General features: G+C 40.5%; 1 protein-coding gene across 1 annotated transcript in view; it reads right to left on the minus strand.

Annotated features, from left to right (window-relative positions):
• mef2d (myocyte enhancer factor 2d) overlaps nt 1-17,805 on the minus strand; it is a 66,951-nt gene that overhangs the window by 9,250 nt on the left and 39,896 nt on the right. Inside the window, exons 4-11 of the mRNA XM_055210198.2 lie at nt 14,677-14,811; nt 10,441-10,648; nt 8,241-8,297; nt 5,760-5,938; nt 4,150-4,179; nt 3,956-3,982; nt 2,641-2,755; nt 2,333-2,540 (exon numbers count right to left, since the gene is read on the minus strand). Coding sequence (XP_055066173.2) covers nt 2,333-2,540; nt 2,641-2,755; nt 3,956-3,982; nt 4,150-4,179; nt 5,760-5,938; nt 8,241-8,297; nt 10,441-10,648; nt 14,677-14,811 — 959 coding nt within the window. The remainder of the gene's footprint in view (nt 1-2,332; nt 2,541-2,640; nt 2,756-3,955; nt 3,983-4,149; nt 4,180-5,759; nt 5,939-8,240; nt 8,298-10,440; nt 10,649-14,676; nt 14,812-17,805) is intronic.

Here is a 17,805-nt window from a genome sequence, read left to right on the forward strand (position 1 = left end):
ATGACTGTCCTGCTTCTGAGACTACAACTTCAGCTGAAAGTTTTGCATATTGCTGATTGTAAACTTCATGTCAGCCTAATGGTGAATTTTATCCAGTCAGATTTATTTAAAGGAAAACACCACAATTTTTCAAACTTTTACTATGTTCTTTCCTCAACTTTGGCGAATTAAAGGAATAGTCCACTCATTTTCAACACTAAAACATGTTATTACCTCAACTTAGAATTGTTGATACATCCCTCCATCATCCGCGCGCGCGCACGCAAGCGCCGGAGCGCGCTGCGACGCTTCGATAGCATTTAGCTTAGCCCCATTCATTCAATGGTACCATTTAGAGATAAAGTTAGAAGTGACCAAACACATCAACGTTTTTCCTATTTAAGACGAGTAGTTATACGAGCAAGTTTGGTAGTACATAATAAAACGTAGCGCTTTTCTAAGCGGATTTAAAAGAGGAACTATATTTTATGGCGTAATAGCACTTTTGGGAGTACTTCGACTCGCCTGAAAAGTCCGCTCCCCTTTTCACTCTCATAATGGGAGAGGGAGGGTGTTACTCCGCCGAGTCGAAGTACTCCCAAAAGTGCTATTACGCCATAAAATATAGTTCCTCGTTTAAATCCTCTTAGAAAAGCGCTACGTTTTTTTTTGTACCACCAAACTTGCTCGTACAACCACTCGTCTCAAACAGGAAAAACGCCGATGCGCTCGGTCACTTCCAACCCCATCCCCAAATGGCAGCATTGAATGAACGGGGCCTAGCCCAATGCCGTCGAAGCGTCGCAGCGCGCTCCAGCGCCCACGCGCACGCACACAGACGACAGAGGGATGCACCAACAACCCTTAAGGTAACAACATATTTCAATACTAAAAAGGAGTAGACTATTCCCTTAATACATACCCATCTTTTCTCAATGCTCACTCAATCCTTGCACAGCGCGCTGCTAGTGTGCCAGCATCTAGCCCAGCCCAACCCACTCCCCAGGATCCAAACAAGGACGAATCCAGAAGCTTTACTTAAAAATACTTCCATGTTTTCCTTATCTAAAGACTGTTACATTAGTAGTTACACGAGCAAGCATGGTGGCACACAACAAAACGTGACAATTTTTAAGCAGATAAAAATGAGAACTATATTGTATGGCGGAAGAGCACTTACTTAGCAGCACCCTGACCTCGAGTGCAGCAATATTGACGGAAGTTTGAGCGCGAGAGGGAGTAGTCAGGAGTGATGATGTTACTGCGCGCCGAGGTCAAAGTGCTGCAAACTAAGTGCTCCTCCGCCCCACAATATACTTTATTTTCCGGACTATAAGTCGCATAAGTCAAAAAATGTGTATGAAAAAAAAATGAATAGGAAAAAACATATATAAGTCGCATTTATTTAGAAAATTATTATTCTTTTTGGGGGCATTTTGTTTGTTAAGTCTTTCTTTGCTGTCTTTAAGTTAATGTTTCAGTTTTTTTCAGGGGTAGGCTACAGGAGCAACATATAGCACTCTCTCGTGGCTGTAGACGGTAATGTTTTCTTTTGGTTCATGTTAGTCAGTATGAATTAATTTTGCCATATAAGTCGCACCTGACTATAAGTCGCAGGACCAGCCAAAGTATTAAAAAAAAGTGTGACTTATAGTCCAGAAAATACGGTATTTCAAATTTTTTATCCGCTTTAAAAATCGCCACGTCCCACTTTGTGCCACCATACTTACCCGTGCCACCACTCATCTTTAAATAGGGAAAACATGGAAGTGTTTGGTGGCTTCCAAATTCATCCCTGCCTGGATCCCAAGGAACGAATGGGGCCATGCCAAATGCCAACACATTCACAACGCACCGCACAAAGACCAAGTGCACACATTGAAAAAAGATAGGTATGTATTTATTTGTCCAAGTTGAGGAAAGAACATAGCAAAATATCGAAAAACAGTGGTGTTTTCCTTTAAAAGTAACTACCGTCAACAAACTATCTGCACAGCCGGTTGGTATTCTTAAATAAATAACTAATGTTAGTAGTGCCGCACTATTCACACTTTTCAGGACAATCAAACTATAAATGACTTTTTAAGATTCGTATCAAGCTACGAGAAGAGATTTTAATATTGAAACAAAATGATAACCTTCAATGTAGACAAAGATGTAATATATCAGTTTCATCTGAAAAAAATAGAGCTTATTAAACTGAAAGATATCTCTAGACTGCAGACAGAAAAAGGAAGTAGATGTGGTGCATGTGGGCTCACACCATGGACATGTGGTTAGTGAAGAATCATGTGCAGGTATGAGTATGTGTGAGAAGGAGAGAGGGGGACTTTGTAAAATAAGCAATACGTACACAAGATTACTGAGGGAGGCCAGAGTTATCTGCTGCTGCTGCTGTTGTTGTTGCTGCTGAGACTGTTGCTGGGATACGGATGGCTGCTGCTGTGGTTGCTGGGATACTGATGGCTGCTGTTGCCAAGTGGTCATGTTGCCTGGCAACAGTGCACCCGACGGCGTAAAGGCCTGGAGGGCTGTGAGATCTGCACTTGTTAGCTGGTAATCTGCAGAAAAAACAAGCTGAACATTTAATGGACGCTTCATGAATTTTATAAATCTCTTAATCATCTGTGTCTCGTCTTTTGACTATGATGTCACTTTCACCTGTGTTGTAGGCGGTTGGCATGGAGAATGGAGTCAGGAGGCTCGGTGTTGCCACGGAAACCACCGGTGTGGTAAGAGGCTGGGTCACTTGAGAAGTGCATAACCGCTGAGCATTCTGGAAAATTATGAAAAGTGATAGACATTAGTTAACTGTCCTTAAAAGGAAACAATGGACACCAAGCCCAGATTAACATCCCTGAATTCTTGTTTATAATAGGACCCTTTAGAGCCAAATAAAAGCTGAACAAAAGCATTTCAAAGTCTTTATAAACAACACAAACAAATCTTGAAGTATTTTTTTCAAGAAAATATGTAAACAATATCGTTTAAGCCAAAAAAGCTGAATTTTAAGTTTTAACAGAATATATTATATCTTCTTATTCCACTGAATAAAATATTTTTTCCAAGCCTAAACTAAATGTCATTACTTTTATGTTTAAACATAAAAGATATGGGATACGAAAAAGTAATGGAATAGTTATGAAAAATCAGTTATTGTTTGCTCTTATGTCTTGCCTTGAAAAACATTTAGGGGTAAACTACTTCAGACTTAAGATGTATTATCTTAAAAACAAGACTTATCTGCTCAAGTCAATGAATCTAGTTTTAAGGATGCATTTGTACTAGACAATGAGACAAAACCATATACACATAGTTACAAACTTAGCATTGTGACTGCAGGGCAAACCAGGGTCAAAGATTAACATTCAAACCTCCTGATGCATGTAGAAACTTTTAAAAGTCACTACTTCAGGCAACTGACCCCCATGATTCAGCAGTAATTAAACATTGGTTTGCAATGCATTTGGCATGCGCACACATACAAGTACGAATGCAAAGATGCATCCCCAAAATGTACATGCACTACACATAATGTGTCATTCGACAACAATCCTTAGAGAAAATACAAAGATGTGAAACATCTAGAAAGACGAAAGAGAGAGACAGACACATTGATCTGTGGAGTGAGATCTTCTGCTACAGTGCTCTGTTTGATCCAGTGTGTCTGACTCATGAGATCAAGCCATGCATATATGCATTTCGCCTTGAGTGTGTGAGTGTTTGTTCTGCCTTGTGAGCGACTGTGTGCGCATTCATTTAATACTGCACACAACAATCAAGCAGACACTGGAAATAAAAGCACGCTTTTAACTCCAATTCACTGACTACCAATTATTTCATGTATCAAAAACACTGTGCGCTTTTGCACTTCAATCCAACAATGAATAAGACACATAAACCACAATGAAGAGTTTGATCGGTTGAACAATAGCATGCATGAAAAAGTGTCTGTAAGATAGACGAATGGCGTTACCAGAATGAGTTGCAATTGTGGCACACACTGTAAAATGTAACGTGTTTAATGAGAAATCAAGCAAAAAAAATTACCTTCACTACAAAAGAATGTGACATTCACGGCATAGCATCCGTTAAATGTATAACAAACATTCACTAAACTTTGTCAAATTGTTCACAGCACAACACTCAAGAGAACTGAGCTGTATTCACCTCACTCACCAACTCCAGTTCTTCATCTGTCTGTGAGGCCAAAAACAAGAAAACAGACGTTACAACTCACCCAGACCCCGTTTACACCCGTTTTAACATCTGTCTCTGCTGATCCATTCACAAGTGGTCAGCCGACACTTACGTACACCATTGATGCCTGGTCAGTGACGTGTGTCTCTTAAAACTTGTGATCAGATGCCGAAGAGGGGGTCTCTGATTTCATGACTACATACATTCAGGGTTCCTAAACAATTTTCATTTCAAAATTCCATACTTTCCAGACTTCCCTACAGATTTTTCCGACCATATTTAACTTGTTATGATAATTTTTTTTTTTTAATTCCACTGCTAACAAGTACGTTACATTCTAAATATTTAGCATTGGTGTTTTTTAACACATAACGGTTCATTATAAAAGGTCTTTATACACCACTGACAATATCGTTTTGTATATTATTTTGCATATCTGTCAAAATATCCTTCTAAAAATTACACACTGCACCTTTAAAAGGCGAATTCTGTTAAAGAAAATATATCGCCTTTATAATTTACAGGCATTATTTATGCTATTATAGCAACATTACACACTAACTAAAGTTGGAAAAATGGGATCAGGAACAACGTGACCTTTAAACAATAGGCTAATTATAAATAAAATATTTTGAAATTTTATATTAAATTATTGCCTTTTGTGACCTTAACGAACAAAATGCTAAATCAGTCACATTTTTTAATTTTAAAGTGTTATTAAATTACCCAAAAATGACATTTCTATCATCATAATATATGTACCCTCATGTCATTCTAAACTAATAAGATCAAGTGTATAAAAAACATCTTTTGGCAGTGCTGGCAGACTGTTTCAATCGCCATGAAAAACGATTGTATTTATAATATATATTTATTATATACATTTAGAAATTCTTAAAAATGAAATATGGATCATAGTCTGGAAACTGGAAATATTTTTCCATACTTTTTTCCATTCTTTTTCAGACCTGGAAATTACTCAAATCAAATTCCATACTGTTACAATCCCACTAGGAACCCTGTACATTGCTTACTGCTTTAGTGTGCTACTGCATGTAATTTTACTTCTGACTAGTTTAAAACAAATGTCTAATGTATAGTTTGACTGAGAGCTTGAGTTTGTACTTCATCTGTTAGGACAGATTAGCATTTCCACTACAAATGGGATGCGGTCAAAAAAACACCTCACACGTCATTTACACCTTTATTTAGCAGCGTTCACAGACTCCAGAGATGGATCTGAATACAAGGTGTAAATGAGGTCACGCACGCACACACACCCACAGAGAAAAAACGACATGCATGAATCAGATTATCTGACAGCTTTATTTGCCTTCCTCTCGTAAGCATCCCATGTGAGAAGCTCCTGTGTAAAATCACGCTGACAGGACTCTCAGGACTCATTCTGAATCCAGCAAAAACTCATCCTCCCCTGAGGTGCTTTTGCGAATGTCCAAGTATGAACAGATGCAGAGTTTTAAAAAGAGGAACCTCACAAACCTCAGCCAAACATTGATATTGACACCGAAATGGTGTTTTGGCCCAGTCAGGCTAGTGTAGTGTTATGTGGAAGTCCTCACCAGCTGCATGAGGCCCTTGCTGCTCTGGGAGGTGATGACCCGAAGGTCCGGCCTACGGCTATTCACCATCTGAGTGCTAGGCGGAGAGGCAGACTTGGCCGGAACCCCTTTCCCCGCGCTGTTGCCGTTGGAGACGGAAAGGAGTCCTGGGGAGGCCCTGGCACTGACGTAACCATTGGCTAAAGAAAGAGGGAAAGAGAGAGATGTCAAAAGAAAGTTGCTGTCTTCATCAGAGACCAGGTAAACACAAATACAGTATGAACACCATCACAAATTCAAACACATAACCGCAATTATATTTTTGCCCAATAATTGCCCACCAGGGAAAATAATCCTATTAACGTCTCCCTCACGCTGGCAGATGTGTTTTCTAACACTTGCTAATCAAATCCTGTGTTTTGTAGGATTACAACTCTATTATGTTGTAATTGGAGGATTACAGTGACTGGTTTTGAGGCTTGGAGAACAGCATTCCTGTTTTAGAGGAAACGTGATTCGTGCGCACGCATGCACGCAAGCAGACGCACAAACACACAGACGCACAAACACAAGTTCATCCTGTTCCTCGACTCATTCCCAAGCTTTGTTATTGAAATATTTTTGCTCTGTTTTGCGTATAACGTTGGAGTGATCACAATGCATGCTCGAGTGAAAGTAAAAGCACTGTTTTGAAAGGAAGACAACCTGTTTATGCGCGTGATCGATGTTTTAGAGAACGGCCAAAATAAAGAAAGCGAGAGACAGAGAGAGAGAGAAGGGACTTTCCCAATGTTTTCCCACATTCTGGAATTCAATAACAATATTCTCTCAGCACAACACAGACGTCACTCACCACCGCTATGGCAACGTGCTGATATCTCAGCCGAACAAAAATATCCCGGATATTTATGGAACAATTATTTTTAGAAATGCTATTTTTACTTTTATTCTGCTAGAACATGCTATACGTCAAATATTGATAAGTAAAAAATTAGCAAGACTATAAAACATAATTTCTCGCTTCAAACTGGAAAGAGACTTGCTGTTTGATATTTTACCCCATCCGAGCTCCTGTTACAAGGCAACAACAACTGCGTACAAAGCCACGGGACGGGTATATGTGCGCAACGGCCGCGTAAGCAGCACTGAATGGAAAGAGATGGCAAAGGGAGCTGCGATTCCTTGGCAGGACAGAAGACACATGCTCAGCTGTTCCCTGCCCCGGGAAAGGCAGCTTTAAGTTCAGTCTGATTACTGGAGGGCGTGTGGGAAGGAAACATGTCTGTTTATGTCTAACATGCTTGTGTCTGGTAAATATAGCTGACAGGGGTATATATATATGTATATGCGAGTGAGTTTTGTTTATGTTGCGATAGTAAATATGTGTGCGAGTCTAGGTAGTATGACTCTGGACTCTATAAATCCTCACTTCAAATGCCTGACTGCTTTTTTCTTTCCATCTCTTTCCATTGCTCTCTCTCTCTCTCATGGGAATGGTAGGAATGCTATGTGACGTCAATGCTGACATTCCCTGAGCAACAGCTGAGAATGGAGGGAAGGGAGGTGCAATGGACGATGAGAGAGAGAGAACGAGAAGTAAGGGGTGTTACGGGCAGGCACAAGGAGTTTCGTAAAAGCTGGGTAAAAGTTTCCTGGGAAATTTGTTTTATTCACTCTACTCATGCAAAGATACACATATGGATTCACTGGACAGGCGCTATTGTTTCAAATTTGTATTATTTACTTATTTTCTATTAAAACCGCATGTTAGCCTGTTACGAATATATAATGTAAATGGGTTGTGACAACATAAGAGCAAGAATGTTCATTTCGAGGTTAACTATTTCTTTTTAAAATGTCCATGATACCCATGGGCACCCTGAAGATCAGAGGCTGAACCTTCAGCTGTCAGGGACTGTCAAGATTGGCTGGGAGGACACATGGTTGTGTGACAGAAAGGGAGAGATGGCGAGCAATCGGTTGAAGTTTATGCCAAGTATCCATGAGTGAGTGAAATATAAGGAACATAAAAATGTAAGGCTTGTGGAATAGGAAAGATAAAAAGCAATGAAAGGGCAGAGTAGGAAAACTGACATGGATGCTGTTGACCCATAACATTTATGTCACTCATGCCCGATGTTCCCATGAGATTGTTTATAAGCATGTTTGGAGAGCACAGTGTGAACCCTCAGCTGTCACGAACTAACAGGTGTGTAAATTTACAGTGGATGTCCGAGAGCTCTGCACTCGCTCTGATCACTCGCTTTCAGATTGTCGGGTCTGTAAACCCTTCGTGATGCTATTTGCCATTCTGAGAAACACAGCAAAATCAGATCAGATCTTATCAGACGAGACTGACATAACCTTGCAGCACTCCGCAGGTCTTTTGTGAGCGCTTCGATTTCAGCCAGTTTGACTCGGGCTAATGCATTATTCAGAATGTTTGGTGAAAATCAAGGTGTGTTACTGGCGCTGTCTAGCTTGTGAAAAAAAAAGACTTACCCACAGGGCTCGGGCACGCTCCGTTTGAATTGTTGAGGTCACCTCCCAGCAGAGCACCTGGATAAAGGACAGAATAGCTTTAAAGCGAGGCTGAAATCTTCAAGTGTGGATTGCAGAAGCTAAATTCGGTGCACAAGTCAAATGCTAATCTTGAACCGAGCAAAAAATAGTTATATTCTAGTCCAAATATAATTATATGCGCCATATTAAGATCTGGTATTTTAAGCAGTCAGTCAAAACAGATTGTCGTTGACAACTGCTGTGAACATGTGCCTCAAATCCAGCTCCAGTTACCACTTGTGTTGAAATTTTACTGGGGAGGGTTTCAGATGTCTACATGATTCACTCTATGTCAGTGATATGCTCAAATTTAAGTGAGATTTAGTGGTGTTAAGTTGATTTAAAGCTTTATTTTACAGTGCTGATGCGTTAAACAGCATTAGGCTGCATTCGGACTAGCAGCGACTAGCCGTAGCAGGGCGACGCGATCTCATTGATTTCAATAGAAGTTTGGCGACTTCCGACTACATGAGCGACAGTGACTGTTGGCAACTGGATGGGACGTGTCCAGTCGCACAACAAAGTTGAAGAGACATTTCGATTTTTTTAAATATGCTCATTTTCCAGCCCCGCCTAGAGTTAAACATTTTATTCTTACCGTTTTGGAATCCATTCAGCTGATCTCCGGGTCTGGGCCTTTTAACATAGCTTAGCACAATCCATTGAATCTGATTAGACCATTAGCATCACGCAAAAAAATAACCAAAGAGTTTCGATATTTTTCCTATTTAAAACTTGACTTTTCTGTAGTTACATTGTGTACTAAGACCGACGGAAAATTAAAAGCTGCGATTTTCTAGGCAGATATGCTAGGAACTATACTCTCATTCTAGCGTAATAATCAAGCACTTTGCTGCTGTAACATGGCTGCAGCAGGCGTAGTGATATTACGCACTGCCCGAAATAGTCCCCTTGGTTACTTTCAATAGCAGGGGACTATTTTCAGGCAGTGCGTAATATCACTACGCCTGCTGCAGCCATGTTACATCAGCAAAGTCCTTTATTATTACAAGTATAGTTCCTAGTTTTAATAGTTTTATAGTTTTTAATTTTTTCGTCGGTCTTAGTACACGATGTCACTACAGAAGAGCCAAGTTTTAAATAGGAAAAATATAAAAACTCTTTGGTTATTTTTTGCGCGATGCTAATGGTCTAATCAGATTCAATGGATTATGCTAAGCTATGTTAAAAGTGCTAGCGCCTTACCCAGAGATCAGCTGAATGGATTCCAAAACGGTAAAAATCAAGTGTTTAATTCTAGGGGAGCTGGAAAATGAGCATATTTTTTAAAAAAAAGGGGTGTGTCCCTCTAAGAAATGTTTAACTTTATGCAAATTATGAGCGACATTCGGGAGCGACTACCAATGAGAACGAAGCAGTGGAGGTTATGTCATCCGTCTCTCGTCAGTTACTAGAGGGGACGTTACTTATTTGTTTATGATAGCCAGATATAGACGGTTTCATCCGACGCATGTGTGCTGACGCGATACACGTCTGGATTTTTTTAATGGTCTGACTAGTTGCTAAACTGATCTCTAGAACAAATGCCTCGTCGAAAATAACAAATGTATTGGATTTCTAGGTAATCTGTGTGGGTTTTTTATTGTTATATAAATAAACTACGTTTAAAGAACTTTGTTGTTATTTATTCTTAGCGGAGTTTACCGGAAGTTACGTGCAGACCACGACAGCCGCTTGTTTATGTTGTTACTGCTGAAACTGTCTATAGAAACGTCTCTTTTGAAAGAGACGAGCGACACACAGCGACAAAGTCCCTAATAATGTGAATGTACCTTTACTGTTTATCTCTGAAAGTGATTTAGACCAAAATTTTGCACCTGTGTAAAGTTTGGGGCCATTTTTAAATTCACAAATTATGCACTTAAGTCGACATGCAGTAATAAAATGATGAGTACACTATGCAACCACTTCAAAGCATAAAGGTTGGACAGCCACACTGAGTCAGACTGATGCATATATAAGTGGCGTGTCTCAGAGACAGCTGCTCTGGGTAATCCAACACCCGCAGGGTGACATTATAACGGCAAATACGCATTACGAGTTACTACCTCCGCCTCTTTCCTGTTGTGCTAACTGGTACCCGGCTCCCAGTGACTTGCTCAGGAATTTTCTCTCTCACCTGCACTTGCAGGTCTCTGTGGCAGACCTGGAGACACCGTGTTCCTCTGGAGCTGCGGTTGCTGTGGCGACAGCAGTCGCGGGTCTGTGAGAGTGGAGGTGACGAAGGAAGTGGTGACGAGACTGCTGGGATTGCTGAATGGCAGAGGGCTCTGATTGGAAACCGGAACTGTGACTGGCATGGAAAAAGTGGGCGGCGGCACTGTGGATGAGAAAGCACAGATAGAAAAGAACCAGTTAGTGACGTCACCGCACGTGTGCATAAGACAACATCTGCTCATACACAAATGCCCGGTGCAATACGAAACACACAGTTTTAATAGCATGCAGTGACTTGTGCAAACATCTCCAAAGCACAGCTCGTGAAGCACGGCAAGGTGCAGAGTTAATCACTTAAGAAATGTGACGGTATTATAAAATGAATACAGATGATTTTAGAAGTGGGAACAATCCAGGCTGGAAATAAAGGAACCTGGGAAGGGTCTCTTTTGAGCCTGGGTCAAAATAATACTCGTTATAGTTGCCTTTAGTTATAACTGCAATTAGGAAATCGTCACCCTAGGGAATAACCCGCAACGTAGGGAAAGGCTTGGGTGTTTTAAACAAGGAGCATGTGGCCGTGACAACTCCTGAGTCAGCCCATCTTTATTCTTCTGCTTTCTACTGCGCAATTAGCCAGCTTCTGCAGTCTGTGTACTCAAACTGTCCAGATGCTATGAAGGAGACCCATTTTCCCATGATCCTCAGCAAAACCAGGGCCTCTAAAATTAGAATGTGGGCCATACTAGGCCTCCTGTGTTCTGACTGAGACCCAGTTTTATAGAATCGGGCTGTTCTTATGTCCTTCTCTCTGCTTTTTACTCATCTCTCTCTATCGGAGGTTTAGCAGAAAAATTTCATTTGAAGTGCACAGATTATGGTCCCTAAACTCCCTCAGAGCTGTCTGTGGGGGTTTGGCCTCACACAGCGTTGTTATACCAGCACAACGTGGAGCTAATTGTCATTCCGAAAGAGAAGCTCAATGCACTGTTAAAACTTGAGAAGTAATACCTTACTAGAGCTACTACGATAGCGTTTTAAAGCTACAGTCAGGTATAAATACAAATTAAGCTCTGTACTGATGCATTATAAGGTGTTTCATTTAAAACACAGTAGGCTTCTGACTGGGAAAACGAATTTGATCTTAAACTTGAGCTAATATTCAGTAGTAATCCATGTAGCACAGCATTCTATTGGCTGAGCCAGCAACTACAGTAGGTTCCAGCACTGCACTCAGGCCAGGCAAGGTGAACGGTGGGGGTTAAGGGGATATGGGATGGTTATTAGTGATTGGTGGGCTGCTGGTTTTAATAATGTGGCACAGCAATGCGAATCTGCATATACACACCAACTCTTACAACATATAAACGATTAAAAGAAATCTGATGTGTTATTCTGCAAAGCTGGTATGAAAGACTAGTTAGGGAAAATTATCTGTTTGTATTAATAGCTCATGTTCTTGGTTAATGTTAGGGGGAAGGGGTTTATCTGTAATGTGCATTATTAAGTGTCATGAAGCTAAATTATTTCCCGAATGCGTGAGATGGTCCTGATTGAAACGTACTGTACACAAGGAATGATCTATCAAGGTCATCATTGACTAGATTTAGATTGAACTAAAATGTAATGACTTTTTTATGAAAGATGGAAATATAATTATTAGTTTTTTTGATCCAAGTTGATGCAAAAAACATTATTTATATATTTAATTCAGTAGGTTTTCCTCTTTCAGCAAAATGTTTCCTACAAACAATTTAGCTTGTAAGGATAGCCAAGTAAGACAGTTAGTGTAATATCTTTAAACTCATTAAAACTGATAATTTTCTGGTCTGTTAAGTGGACACTATAGTACACGGTGCTGGGTGTCCCGAGTGAGGGAGATTAAGGTTTTAGCTTTGCTTCCCCAGGCACTTATGCTGGGATTATGGGGCAGAAAAAGAGAGAGATGCGATATGCCTCTGTACTAAAGGTAGGAAATGTGTGAGAGGAAACAGCCCCTTTATCAAACAACAAAACGGTTTTTTAGTATCTTTAAGAAAAAGCCTTTGGGTTGTCATGATAAAATAGCAGACATCAGCAAAACTGATACAATTTTTCAATGAAAATCACTTTGCAATCCTACAGTAAAACCGACCTGGCTCCCAAAGCAAAACGTAATATATTGCAATGCACACATCATTATTTATAAAGTTTAATATTAATAACTGTTTTATATTTCTATAAATATGAAAAAACTAAATTAAAAAGTGGCATGCAATCTTTGATATTCAAGTCAAGCAGTAAATAATTGAGTATGTTAAAGGATTAGTCAATTTTCTTAAAAAAAATCCAGATAATTTACTCAACACCATGCCATCCAAAATGTTTATGTCTTTCTTTGTTCAGTCGAGAAGAAACTATGTTTGTTTGAGGGAAGCATTCCAGGATTTTTCTCATTTTAACGGACTTTATTGGATCCCAACACTTAGCGGTTTTAATGCAGTTTAAAATGGCAGTTTCAAAGGACCCCAAACGATCCCAAACGAGGCACAAGGGGCCCATCCAGCCAAACGACTGTCATTTTTGGCAAGAAAAACAAAAAACATGCACCCCCAAACCACAACTTCCTGTCCTCCTCAGGTCCTGTGACGCGCCAGTGCGACCTCGTAATAGCGTAATAATCATCACGTCAAGAGGTCACGGATGAGGCATGCGAAACTACGCCCCAGTGTTTACAAGTGTGGAGAAAGAGGACCGTTCCGACGTTGTTGTATGCCGAATGATACTAATTAATGTCTTTGTGTCAGTTTGTTGTCTCAAATGGTCCGCAAATGTGGGTTTCATATATGCAACACGTGACCTTTCAACATCATTACGCAATTACGCGAGGTCACAGGACCAGAGGAAGACAAGAAGTTGTGGTTTAAAAGTGTGGTAAAAAGAAGTTGTGGTAAAAATATTTTTTATTTTTCTTGGCAAAAATGACAATCATTTTCGCAAAATAAGACCCTTATGCCTCATTTGGGATCGTTTAGAGTCCTTTGAAACTGCAATTTTAAACTGCATTAAAACTGTTAAGTGTTGGGGTCCATTAAAGTCCATTAAAATGAGAAAAATCCTGATATGTTTTTCTCAAAAAACATAATTTCTTCTCGACTGAACAAAGAAAGACAAACATTTTGGATGACATTGTGGTGAGTAAATTATCTGGATTTTTAAAAAAAGATAAACTAATCCTTTAAGAGAAACAAGATGAAACGACCAATTTCTATTCCAAAATTTTATAAACTGGAACAATGCTAACTACTGTACTAATAAAATGGTAAAGCAAAGAGCTAGCAACATCAAGGTCACAGGTTTGATTCCCAGAGAAAACATGTATCTGATAATATGTAGTATGAATGCACTTCAAGTCACTTTGGATTAAAGCATCAAATGTGACCAATCTGTGCTTCCCACATCATGTTAACTCGTGTTTACAACAGAAGTAAAATGATGTTAACGCTATATCAAACTTGGGCCCACGATACGCAGAGATAGTGAGCTACATGTTCCTGTTTCTCTACCTCCTGAGAAGTGATTCCTCATGCAGGGCTCATGCATAAAGCATTTCTGACAGCGCCTTAATGAAAATCATCTTCACCGACGCCTGAAACGAGACCCAGATGAGTCAGAAGTCTATTCCTGGCAAACGCGATCAGTCGTCATGGAAAACACAAAGCAACGGCACGCAGAACGAAATCGGCCACAACGTTTCGAAAACTGCTTTCTGAGGATCAAAGCAACTGTGCTGCCCACGCGTCACCACCTCTAACTGCCCTCGCCTTGCCCAATCACACACATTCAGAGGGGATTTAGGGGTGGTGGGGACAGGAAGGGAGTGAGAGATGGTTGCTGGGTGCTCTGTGAGTTGGTTGCCGGGCCGATAGCAGGCTGTGTGAGTTGGTTGCCGTGCCGACAGCAGGCCTCTTCACACGGGTACTCACTGAAAGTCTATAGCTCTGCATCATTTTATCAAACTCTTCGTCTATCTTTTTGTACTTCTCCTCTGTGCGAGGCGTGAGGGAGAATGGCTCCTCGGGGTCCGGACTCTCTGAATCCCGGTGCTCTTTCTTGTTCAGAGCCTTCGTTTATTTCCAACACAGGACGGGAGAGAAAACAGAGGGGAAAGAAAGAGAAGGAAGGAGGTTAGAATGACAACGTAAAGGTGAATACTCACTCCGTAGCGTTTGAAGAGGATATCCAGCTCGTCGCTCTTGCGGTACTTGTCCTCTTGCAACGGACTCTGGTCGATCGAATCGTCCCCGTCCGGCTCTGGACTGTTGCAACCGTTAAAGCCTTTCTTTCTCAATGTCTTAAAGCGTTCAAGAGAAGAAAAGGAGAGAAGCACTTTTCACACTTGGTAACACAAATGTCAATGCAACACTGATTTATTAAACCTACACTGTTATGTGCGACATTCAGTTTATGAACAAATACGTTTCAGCAAAATGTTTCATATGGAGGTGAAAGGCTACATTCATTTTATACAGTGAATACAATGAATGCACAGCCTACAAACAACCGTAGGTTGGAAATAAGTGAAGCTGAAGGGAGTTTTGGGTTTGTCTGTTTCAGCTTGAAAACAGCTTTGGGAAAGATTTTCTAAACAAGCTTTTCTCTAAGTAGCTTTGTTGGGAGTCTCAAAGCTGAACAGAAAACTGTTTTTCACACTGCTCTCGCCCTTCTCACGGAGGTCACAGTGACATTATAGATCTGCAAATGAAACACAGCACGAAGCAAACTGATCTGCAGCTATCAAGATTAACACTGATTGGTTCATCTGATTTTTTTTCTTGGAATAAAATGCTGCTTGGGTTTGCATAACTTTCCGGCCTATCCCAGGGTCTGCTTTCAGTTCCTCCTTTCATTCAAGTTTACAGGATTTATTTTATCATCCAAGGCAAAAACTAAAAATCTGTTCCTCACACTACAAGCCAAAAGTGACATTTGGGGTTAAGGATTTCCAAAACCCTATCTTAGAGCAACAGAAACAGAGATTTCTGTATCAGCAAACACCAGTAAAGATTAATATGAAATAACAGAAAAAGAAATGACATCTAAGCATTTGAACGAGCTCCCTAGACACTCTCCCTTTTAAACACATGCACACATTCACAGTAAGGATAGGGTCAGCTGATCGGCTTGTCTGCTCCATCTGTTCACCTGTCCCTGTATTTCTCTGCCTGCTGTCTCTCGGTTATGGGGTGGGTGCTTGTTTGTGTTGCCAAGGGAAGATTCCCCTGCAGAGCTCGGTTGCATGTGATTGGCTAACCTCCTTCTGTTCGGCCCCACCCCCTTCTACCGCCTTCCCTCCTCCTGCACAATCCTCCTCTTTAGCTTCCCTTTCCTGCCTTCACATTATGTCACCGGTTTAACCCCTCGACCTTCAACTTTCATACGTCTTTCATCTCATTTCCTGTCGTTTCTTAATGCTTATTTGCTTGCTTATCACAAATTCTCGTCTTTCCTTCCTTCGTTCTCCACCTTTCTGTCCTTGATTCCACCTTCTTAAATCCTCTTTGAAACTCCCACCTCCAATAGACCAAGTGTTCGGGGTAAACTTAAAGAATCGCCAATATTGATCAATGCTAATTTAAATATTGGTAATATGCAAATAATCTTCCTCTCGTTCTCTTTTGAGACTGTAGCAGGATGCTCAAGCGAATGCTGATGTCCACATAGGCAGAACATAATGTCACCTCCCATTTGTAGCGCACAAAGCGTAGATGGCTGCGAAGCCTACATGGCTGCAACCCCCCCAGCCATCCCTCGAGAACACGCTTATAGCCTCCGCTTTGCCTGATATACACACTAGCGTCTAGATACGCTCATGTGACATATTAGTGGCCCCTTTGAACCCTCCCTATGTCCCCAATTCCTCCTTTAAAGGCTGCATGTCTGTCATTATCAAGCCAGCCTTACTATAACTCATACATGAGGCTAATGGAGTCATTTAAGCAGTTGATCTGGGCTGATAGCCCACGGCTCAGCCCACAGTGGAGGCGGTTCTGAGAGAATAAGCAGGAGTATATCAACACAATATTGAGAAGGTTTTAGTTGGAGTCCAGCACACAGCTTTCTCATCTCTTATAGAGAGAAAGGTGAAGAGATCACACTTATTCGATCGTGTAAATCTAACAGCACTGGTCCCACTTGAAATAAACTGCTGATACTATAAGTACTTTTAGTTCGATTTTCCAGCTCAATATCCATTTAAAAGTAGTGCTTTTTAAGCCAAGTTCACATTGATAATAACCTGCATTAATGACAGCGACGGGTCAAAGTCGAGTAAAGTTTAACTTTATGCAAACGAGGAGTGATGTGATAAGTAAAGATGTGAGCCGTCTACTGTGAGATCCTGAAATCAAGTGTAGGCAGGAGTTTAATGTTACTGTGAATGATTTCTCTTCAGTATGATTTCTTTCTACCTGCGTGCTAGAATATAATAAAAATCCATAAAAAAACAGTGTTAGAAATTGTCAGCGTTCTGCATGAATGATCGTTCATCTTGCTTGTGATATGATGTACTATGCACTGCTAAAATTTACACATAGACGCTTTCCCCTGCAGATACGAGCGAGGAAATGGATACCTTGTCAAAACAGAATAACATCTTACTTTTACCACCAATACATATAACTCGTGATCAGATTTTCAAAAGCTAGCATATAAGCAGTTGTGCAGCCCATTATTGCATTCTTTGGCAGGAAAAGAAAACATCTTCATGTACAGCAACCTGACATTCCCTCAGCGGTAAAGTCGTTGTCCGTGTGATCGGGCTTTAAAAGTGAGGCTTCTGTGGTTTATAAATGCTAAGTATTCCCAGAGGTTTTAATCTGGGCTCTCATGGTGGGACAGTTTCGTCCTGCTGGTCTGCATGTACAGGGGCTACTTAAGGTCAACAAAGTTTAGATTACACATGGGGAATCAGTGGAATCTGGCTGACGTGGACTATGCCGAAGGGAGCACACAGAGAGAAGTGGGCAGGGTCGTGGCCTGGTACTCGAAGTTAGAAAAAGGACAATTTATGCCAACAAATTGGAATATTTACTTTCCCTCATGCCTGTATGGTGTAATATTTCAAAGGAACAATGTACCTTTTTTTTTTTTTGATCACACAAAGACAATGTAAAAGACATTGCTGGGTCAATAACGTCTGTTTGGATTAATTAAAATGTAAAAGGGTTAAAATTTCAAAATAAATTTGTAGATTTCTTGCATACATTCTCTTTTTTGAGGACCAAGTCTAAAATTTCTGGTTTTATTTCATTTGAAAGAATATTTGGGGGATACCGTACTTTCCGGA

Source organism: Misgurnus anguillicaudatus, chromosome 10 (assembly GCF_027580225.2).
Source record: "Misgurnus anguillicaudatus chromosome 10, ASM2758022v2, whole genome shotgun sequence".
In the NCBI taxonomy this organism is placed as follows: Eukaryota; Metazoa; Chordata; class Actinopteri; order Cypriniformes; family Cobitidae; genus Misgurnus; species Misgurnus anguillicaudatus.